The following is a 9,428-nucleotide window of genomic DNA, read 5'->3' as shown; positions in this document are numbered from 1 at the left end:
CCTTTGTCTGCCTGTTCCCAGTCTATAGTGGGGAGTGGGGACAGACTCATGCCGGCGGGTGGGTGGAAGGATGCTGGCACAGGAAAGTGGCTTGCTGACTTTTTTTTGTTAAGGTTACTTAATGGCTCCAGGATCAGGAAGTTAACTTTCTAGAACTCAGGCCTACCTCTGCTACGGGATGTTGCCTTTACTTGTCTTGTTATTTATACGGGATGGCTCCAGTGCTCTCATATTCCAAACTACTCTGGAAGGGGGCAATCCTAGTGCCTGGGTTTCAGGTATCAGGGTCTAGAGCTGGCCAGGAGGGCTCTGGAAACCAGCCCAAGATGGCAGGAGGAGGAGTGCCTGGTTGTATGTAGATTCTCTGCACTAGAAAGCCAAGGGTAAGTCTGTGAACAGAACTGAGGTGCAGTCAGGGACCCCAGGTCTTTCTGGGTGACTATCCACATTACAAAGCAGAAACTTCTAAGGCATCTGTCTCTCTGAAGCTGACATTCCAGGTGGTCCGATGCAGATTGTGGCCATGTGCTAACTGGCACAGTCTTGTCCCTATCAGCTGCCAGGGGTGGGGGAGATGGCTCTCAACAGTAGGCTTCCAGATCCACAACCTCCCAGTATAGCCACCCATTCTGTTCCTCTCTCATCTATACAAGTAGCCCTGGTTGTTTTTTTTTGTTGTTGATTTTTTTGTTGTTTTGTTTTTTTAAAAAAAAGACTCAGTTTTTGTTGTTGAGTCAAGGTATTTTTTAAAAACACCAGCAAGGCAATAACCAGGTCATGAAAATGTTTGGAGTATTATCAAAGACGATACCAAAATATTCACAAAGATATTTACAAAAGCGATTCTTAAAATAACTGCTTTGCATACTGAACAACAGGTGGTCTGGAAAAAACCTTGACAAAAAGGGTCAAAGGAAGAAAAAGGGGAGAGGAAACAATGGCAGCTTTCCTACAAGAAAACCTTGTGCCGTTTCGGTGAGGAGACTGAGTCAACTGCTGGGACCACCTTTCAGGTACAAGCTGAACAAGCCCTGGGGGACACTAACTGCCCACAATAAGACAGGGACATCGACAGCCACCAAGGATACTGACAATGGATGGGAGGGCAGGAAAGGGCCCTAAGTGGTGGTAGCAGCAGCAAGGAAGGGTGCCAAGAATATACAGCTAGGACCCCAAATGACAGGACAATCCAGCAACACCATGGCTTTGCCTGGAACAAAGTGGATGCGTGACAGTGCCCCATGAGGGCCCTAAGCCAGATGGAGTGAACAGGGAAGACCAGAGGCGGCTCTCGCCGAGCAGGAGTGTGTGTGGACGGGGGGCAAAGCAGGGAGGGATGGGGTGGCTAACTGCCACACACACAACCCATGCGTTGCCTGTGGGATATCTTGGGGCATACGGTGACGGCCTGGGCTGCAGCTTGAGGCAGCCTTGAGACAGATGTGCTGGGCTCCTATTGGCCAGCTCAGGCTTCTGTCCCAACTGCCCCTGTCCTGTCTCTCCACTGTGTACCTCTGCCACTGGCTGGACACACAGGGATGGGGACCCAGAAGGAAGCCATGTCCTACTGAACAGTCAGAGAGGCAGGTGGGGTCGAGAAGAAGAAAACAAGAGCACACGAAGGAAATGGTTTGCTTGTCGCCGAAGTCCAACGTGCCTTTCCTTTGGTGACTTCATAACTTTCCACGGTCACTTTCACAGTTTAAAAAGCAGGGAGTGGCTTATGGCAAAGTTACAAGGGGCTGCTCCTGATGGACTCCCGGCTGTCCCTTTCCCCCTCGACGGCCCCCATCTGAGAGCTGGGGTGTGATGGTTGGGTGTACACACAGGTGTCCTCTCTCTGACACGGGCTCTCTTTCCTTCTCTCTGTCCAAGACTGGGCTCTGATCTGAAGGCCTGGTCATGGAGCCTCCAATGTGTTGTCCCGGCTCCAGGGTGACCCCGATCCCCCTTTCCCATCGTCCCCGAGTAGAGGTGGGGGATCTTCAGACTCATCACCTCTTTTCTGACAAGTGTTTACAGGGCTTCTTGGTGTAGATGGTGGAGGCCAAAGTGCGGGCCCTTGGCCTGGAGAGATGTTCTCCTTCCTAGATTTGTGCTTTTCTGGGGTGGGTTGGTGGTGGATAGGTAATTTTCACTGTGGCCAACTGTCATGGCTCCTCCAAAGGCTTGTTGTCTCTCCCCACCCTGACCTGGCCTGGCGGTGGGGGTGGTTCTTTCAGGCTCTAGTCACTTGAAGGAGGCTCTGGGCTGGGAAGCAGGGCTAACAGTTTAGAAAATGGAAGAACTTTGGGGGGCACTGTACTGGAAGGTCATCTAGAGGGACCTGAAGCCACCACTGGCCTGGGCCTCTCGCCTCTGGACCAGGCACCCCTCTGCAGGGGGTCATCTTTGAGCCCTGGGCATTCAGGTGGATGCAGCCTCAGCCCTACACAACCTTCCCGGTGCACCTGCCCGCACCCTGGCCTGAGATTCTGGCGAGGGGTGGCTTGACACCGGCACCTAGGAGGGAGGGCAAGTGTGTGGGATAGAGGGGGCAAGAGGCAGAGTGGGGAGGGTTGGCCCCCGACGGAGGGTGGGCTTCAGTTGTTCTCAAAGAGAGATAGGAGGTCATCGTTGCTATTGCTCGGAAGGTCTGGGGGATCCAGATAGGAGAGGAGCTCATCAGGATTGGTGAGTTCTGGCAGGAGCTGGAAAAGAGGAAGGAGGAGGTCCAGGTGAGGGGCGGGCCGAGACGTGTCCAGCAAGAGGAACAAGGGGTCCTGTCGGCCTGCTTAACCCCCCTCCACTTGCTTCCTGTGGTGCTAGTCCACAAAGGGGACAGTGAAGTGCCAGGTGTGGGCCCGCTAGCTGTCCCCTCCATGCCTGTTGCACTCCATCTGGGGCAGGCGCAGCCAGGCCCCTCTCAGGCTCCGACTCAACTCCATAAGCGAGGAAGGCCCCGTTGGCAGGCCACAGCTTCCTCCTGCTGGAGAGTTTCTCTGCCTCCTCGGATATGACCATGGCCACAGCAGACCACACGGCCTCCTGGAGAAACTGCACTTTGCAGGAGGTGCTTCTCAAAATGCTGGTCCTGCATCTCTCCCTAGAGGTCCTGATGATACCACCTGTCCCTGAGGCCAGAGGGCCCCTGTCCCTTACTGTGACATTGGTGTGGAGTCCCTGTCACATGGGAGGGGGGCAATCCTAACTGATAGCAGTTCACTGCCCTAGTGGGAGGAGGGGGTGAGATGGGTGAGAACCCAAGACAGCTTCATAGTAACCGAGTTCCCACAACACAAGGCCTCTGACACTAGGGAGAAGGTGACAGGGCTGGGAGGTAGAGAACAAGAGTGGCCGAGAGGCTTCCTCTGAAAATCTAGCATCTGCATAGGTTGGCCAGCCAGCCGTAGCCCCACGTCCCCAGGTGGAGAATGGAGGGCCAAGTGTCCAGTTCCATTCCAAACAGGTGCCCCGTCCACCTGCCTAGCCCCAGTTGCCCCACAGTGCCCAGTCTTGCAGACTATGAAGGCCTCAAGGTGAGAAACTCTCGAAACTCAGCTGCCTACTCGGACCTACCGCCTCCTGAATGTGCCCCAGAACGGATTCTCCTGGCCCCCCTCCCCATCTTGGCACCCCACACAGGGGGTCTCTTGGAGTGAGCAATGGAGCAAGCGGAAGCAGGGAATGGATAACACGTGGACAAGAAAACTGCAGACAGACAAGACCAGCAGGATGGACAGAAGGGCCTTGCTACTCCAGGCCCTCGCTTGACAAGGGCCAGAGAGGGAGCCACACAGAAACAGCAAGCTCAACATGGGGAGGGTCAGGGAGAGTCGGAAGAAGGGCAGGGGACCTCCTGAGCTGCCTCCAAAGTCCTGGCCCCGAGGGCCCCTGCAAGGGCCTATGGAGGGTGGACAGGACTAGGGGACAAGGCTGTGGCCAGCGGGGTAGGGAGGAAGGGGCTGGGTGAGGAGGGGAGGGGTCCTCGGTGACACTTTTCTCCATGGTGGGGCTGTCTGGGCCCCACCCACCAACCTCCCACCTCTCCCCCACACCAGGGCCTTGAGCCCTCAACACCCTCCCCTTCTTCTCGGGCAGGTCCCAGTGCCAGGCCTGACCCCAGGCCGAGGTTGTGTGGTGACCCCAACTTACATCCAGTGAAGGCTCCGGCATGTCGGATGCTCCCTGCGCTCCGGCCTGACCCTCTAAGGCTGAGGAGGGGTTAAAGGTCAGGTCGCTGTGTGGATGGTTGCTGGGAGCGGCCTGTGCTGGCTGCCGGGGAGGCTGGGAAGGAGGAGGAGGAGGAGCCCCACTGTGGTGTAATGGAGGCCCTGACTGGCTGCTGGGGTGTGGTACGTGCAAGCCTTGTTGTATGGAGGGATGGGGCTGGTCAGAACTGCCAGCGTGGGGCATCTGTGGAGGAGGAGAGAGCAGGAGAGAAGAGAGGTGAGGTGACGGAGGAAGTAACGAACCCCCAATAGGAATGTCCTCCCCCCGCGCTGCTATTCGGGGAGGTTTGTGGAAGGGGGGGGAGGGGAGGGGGCCGCAGGCGGCACAGAGCCCAAGAGGGCTTTGAGACGGGCACAGACTTCTCGGCGACCTCCCACTCGACACTGTCACAACGAACCACAGTGAGGGCAAAATGGAGAAGCAACATGGGCATGTTTCTGGGGAGCGGGCGGGTGCTGCCAGCGGTGGCGTGGGAATGCAGGCCTCTCACAGGGCCAGGGCAGCGGAGAGAAGACGCAGACACACAGCACGGGCGGGCGTGCAGCTCAGGATGGGGGACGGTGTCCCAAGTGAACCCTGTATCCGAGGCAAGGCTGGGCAAGCAGGTGTACCCAGTCTGCCTCTGGGGAGCCTGTGACTCAGTAGGCCCAGGCTGGTCTTCCTTCCTGGCCACTTCACAAGTCAAGAACAGGCCTCAAGCTGGAAGGATACCTGGGGAAGCCAGGTGCCTTCAGATCGTCAAGGATGGGGCGTTGCTCACGATTTCTGAGGAAGGGAGGGGGCCCCTGCTGGTGGTTCCCTGATCAGCTCCTCAGTTTACACCCTTCAACTTGCATTCCCATTCAAAACCAAGCAGCCACCTGGGTGCCAGTCTCCCGCCTGTAATCCTAGCTACTCAGGAGGCTGAGATGGGGAGGATTTCAGTTTGGAGCCAGCCAAGGATATGTGAGACTCTTATCTCCAATTAGCCAGCAAATCCCCCCTCCCTCATTAAAAACAAAAACAAAAACACCATGAAGCTGTCTGTGTCTTCAATGGTAGAGAACATGCCTTGAGCAAAAACAAAGGCCAGGTGCTGTTGGCTGGCTCCAGCCTGTAATTCTAGCTACTCAGGAGGTCGAACTATGAGGCTCAGGGTCGAAAGTCCAACTTATCTCCAATAAATTACTAAAAAGTCGCGAGTAGAGCATAGCTCAAGTGGCAGACCAGTAGCTTTGAGCAAAAGAAGCTCAGGGACAGAGCACAGGCTGAGTTTAAGCAACCCTTCCAATATCCCCCCCAAAACAAACAAAGTCCCAAAATCATAACCAAAACAAAATGAAACCAAGTTGCCCACGGAGCAAAGGATGGCTCTGATGCAACTCTGTCCTCCGCTGTTTGTTGTCACAAGCAGGCTGAGTGGAAGCCTCTGGGGGGCTTCCAGTCCCACTTCCATACTGTCCCTCAAATCAGGCTGCCTGGGACCAAGTATTTCCCTGGTCTTCCGTCCCCTGCCCCCCATTTCTTGGGTAACACAGAACACAGCTCCACATTCTTCCAAGTGGCCTCCATGCTATCCTGACCTCCCAGACCCTTGTGTTCCTCCTCTTATTTCTGCTAATAGTGACTTCTCAGGCCTTTGGTGGCCTGTAGTCCAAGCAGACCCTTCTTCCTGGGAGACAGACTTCCTCCCACCCCACCCCCACCCCCCGCCCATTCCAATGTAACAAGTTGCAGCATGGTGCTCTTTTACTCCAGATCGTGCAAATAGGAGATGATCATATGACCGTGGGGGTGGGACCCCACCTATGACTATGATATGACACCAGGCAGGTCACAACTGTCTACAGTGGAGGCCCCTGCTCATGCCTATGGACTGTCAGGCCACCCCAACCCATACCACAGTGCCCATTCTGGGGGAGCAAAGAGGAGCTTCACCCTCCAGGGGGGCAGCCCAGAATAGACAAGTCCTTAGATCTTCACACATAGCTCTGCCCCTTGACCCCAGCTGGTTCACCTTCTATCTCCTGGCAAGGAAGAATCCTTGGATACATCGGTATCTGGCTGGGGGATCTCAGAGCTGGTGTGCATGGGAATGCTCGGCAGTTGGATGTGTTTTGAGTATGTTTGATGTAGCACTCTCCCCCTCCAAGCACAGCTGTAGCTCGGGGTCTGTTTGCCTTCTGTGAGAAGTCTAGGGAGTAACCTGGGGACTCTGAAGTCAGCCCCCACCCCCCCTTGCACAGAGCCCTGGTGGCAGGGCTAACAGAAGATAAGACAAAGCCTGGCTGGAAAAAGTATATGGCCTGCCACCACCATCTTCCAGAAGGCCTGAGGAGCGAGGAAGTCTCTGGAGGTGGAAAGTCTCACATGGTGTAGAAAGTTAACATTCATTGTTGCTGAGGCTTGGGGGGTGGGAGGCTGTGTGGTCCCTTTCTTTGGGACACAAAATGGAAGATGAGAGGCTTGGAGGTCATGGCCTCATGCTCTCCCTTAGCTTTTACACTCAAGGCTCGTGCTCTACCACTTGATCCACAGCTCCACTTTGGACTTTCTGGTGGTTAACTGGAGGTGACTTTCCTGCCAGGGTTAGCTTTGAACTGGGATCCTCAGATCTCAGCTTCCTGATTGCCTAGGATTACAGGCGTGAGCCAATGGCATGGGGCTGGAGTGCTCTTTCTGACTTGGGCCCTCAACTCTGCTGGAGAGACGAGGATCCTTTCTACCCCCAACTCTGGCTGCTAAGTTCCTTAGCAGTGGATTCTACTCAAGGTCACTGAAACCTCAGACAAGGTGATTCAGTCCTTTGGTCTTGGTTTCCCCTTAAGCCTCAAATACTCTTTCTCTATCCAGGCCCTTCAAGGGTAAAAAGCCCTCTATATTTTGGTTCACACTTGGCAAAAGCCTGATCCAAGAGCACGGTTCAAGAAACACTTGTTACATAGAAGTGGGATCGCCCAGCATATACTAGACAGGACTCTGGAAGACAGCCAGGGCTCCTACCACTGCTGCTAAGCCACAGGAAGGAAAGGCAAGTGGCCAGCACAGGACACCAGGCTCCAAGGCGGATCCCAGCCACTCCGGGATGAGGGCACTCACAGGGCACTTGTGCTTCCATGTCCTTCCTTTTGCAGGAGATGGTGATGCCCTGAAGATTTACATCCTTGAGGGAACAAGTGCCTGGGTGTGGAACAAACTTCTAGGTGGCTGGATCGTGTGTGTGTGTGTGTGTGTGTGTGTGTGTGTGTGTGTGTGTGTGTGTGTGAAGCAGTCTCCAGAAACTACAGAGTCTTGGGAGAACAGCCAAGTTCATAGGTGCTGATGGCCTACTTTAGTCCTCTTCTTTCCTTCTAAGTCGACAATATCCAATTCTTAGAGGTCCCTTTGCCTGGGAGAGAATCAAACTTCTCCCCATGAAGAAAAGTCCCAAGGGAGGGCCTCTGCCCCAGTCAGCCCGGGATAGAAGCCCAGACAGCAGCTGTGGGAAAGGTCAGGGTGCCACAAGGAGGTACTCACAGTTTCTTGCATGGGGTGACTGAGGGGTTTCTCCAGGGCAGCCATGTTGTTGGGCATGTCCGGGGGGTGGGAGAGCTGGGGGGGTCCATGCATGAAGTCGTTCATGGATGTCCCACCGGGGTTCCCGTGGGGAAAGTCGAAATTGCCATGGCCTTGGTAGTTGTTGCCTGGGAGGGGAGGGAGGGAGATGGGGGTAAGGTGGGGGCGGACACCCACAGGGAAGGGGTTGCCCCCAGGGATTAGGACACATGGAGATAAAAGCCACATTCTCTTCTTCCTGGGTAACTGGCAAGGCACCTGTACCCTTAGGTTTCTGGGCAGTAATGCAGCTTTGTCCAAGGTGCCTAGTCCAGGGACCAGTTCTGTGGCTAGAGTGGGACAGATTGGGAGAAAAGTGGACAGGCCAGCTCCTGTGGGGCAGGGAGGACATGGAGCAAGCCTGCAACAGTTGCTGCTGAGCTAGTCCCCTCCATGGTTGCATGGTATAACTGAGATGCAGCCCCCCCGGCTCTTCTGTAAGCTGCCCCAGGCTCCTAAGGATTTGGATGCAGGAGGTCCGGCAAGCCACTGTATCCCATGCCACACGGCAATGGCGAAGCTCAGAGGGTCAGCGCGCTGAAATGCTGTGGGACTTTGGCAGGGTAGACTGGTGCCTCAGGGCCACATATTATCTGGGAGCTGCCACCTTCTGCATTAAAAGGTGGAGTATTTTCTAAACAGCCACAGGGTGGTGGTGACCTGGCAAAGGCTGGGGCTCCCAATGCCTGGACTTCTAGGGGAGGTGAAGGGATGGGACAAAAATGGACATCATGAGAAAACCACAGGAGTGCCCAGGACAGGAAGCAGCTGCAGAACCCAGCAGAGCAGGTTCTGAAGCCCCTGGGCTTGGCCCACTGTCCCTCAAGTTTGGTGAGTTTTGGGGGTGTGCTACCTCGGCTTCTTTCCCTTCCTCTTCTCCACCTGCCACCATCAGCACAGACATTAGACACCCCTTAGGGTCCCTCCCTCCTGCCCAGCTTCACACACCTTGGTTGCTGTAGTCACTGGAGTTGGTGCCACTGGGGGGAGGCGGGAGCGGATAGGGGGATGGGCCGGGGCCCAGGGCAGCGATCATCTCCATGACATTGGGCATAATCATCTGGCTAGGGCTCATGGTCTTGAACCGCTTCGAGGGGATGCCATCAGGGTCATCCTTAATGTGCAGGTCGGATTTGATGGGCACCGGCCGCCAGCTGCAGGTGGGGTCGATGGTGACTTCTTCGAACTCGGAGCTGGGGGGAATCAATGAAGGCAGCGCTGAGGATCTGGGTTTGCCTGGCTTTGCAGGCAAGGGTGGAGACAAACATCCTAGGTGGAGGATCTCTACCCATTCCCATTATTGTGCACAGGGCAGGACTCTACATCTGAGTGAGATGGGGAAACTGAGGCTCAAAGAAGCAAGCGGCTGGGCTTTAGGTAGCTGGCCACAAGGCTCCCCTTCTGGGAGTTGCTATGAAACACTGTTGGCTTCCTGCTCTGGCTGAGCCTCTGTCCCCTTTGGGATGCTCATTTGCCCCCAGGCCCACAAACTTCCAAAGTCAGATTGTAAGGAAGTATGAGTGAGTGTGCGTGTGTGTGTGTGTGGGGGGGGGGGGTCTTTTGGCCTGGCCAGGGACATGATCAGGGCTGTCTTCACACCACTCTTTCTCACAATCCAGGCCCCACCAGTAGGGGCCCACTTA

The 9,428-nt window shown here is 55.4% G+C and overlaps 1 protein-coding gene across 1 annotated transcript in view; it reads right to left on the bottom strand.

Annotated features, from left to right (window-relative positions):
- Positions 1 to 1,335: 1,335 nt before the first annotated feature.
- Positions 1,336 to 9,428, bottom strand: part of Zmiz1 (zinc finger MIZ-type containing 1) — a 212,724-nt gene continuing 204,631 nt past the window's right edge. The window contains exons 22-25 of the mRNA XM_090346671.1: positions 8,734 to 8,978; positions 7,708 to 7,874; positions 4,135 to 4,395; positions 1,336 to 2,690 (exon numbers count right to left, since the gene is read on the bottom strand). Of these exons, the coding sequence (XP_090202797.1) occupies positions 2,583 to 2,690; positions 4,135 to 4,395; positions 7,708 to 7,874; positions 8,734 to 8,978 (781 nt within the window). The 3' untranslated portion in view covers positions 1,336 to 2,582. The remainder of the gene's footprint in view (positions 2,691 to 4,134; positions 4,396 to 7,707; positions 7,875 to 8,733; positions 8,979 to 9,428) is intronic.

The sequence above is a fragment of the Megascapheus bottae genome, chromosome 15, assembly GCF_031878675.1.
Source record: "Megascapheus bottae isolate mThoBot1 chromosome 15, mThoBot2.hap1, whole genome shotgun sequence".
Classification (NCBI taxonomy): Eukaryota; Metazoa; Chordata; class Mammalia; order Rodentia; family Geomyidae; genus Megascapheus; species Megascapheus bottae.
This window is presented reverse-complemented; position numbering and strand designations above follow the sequence as displayed.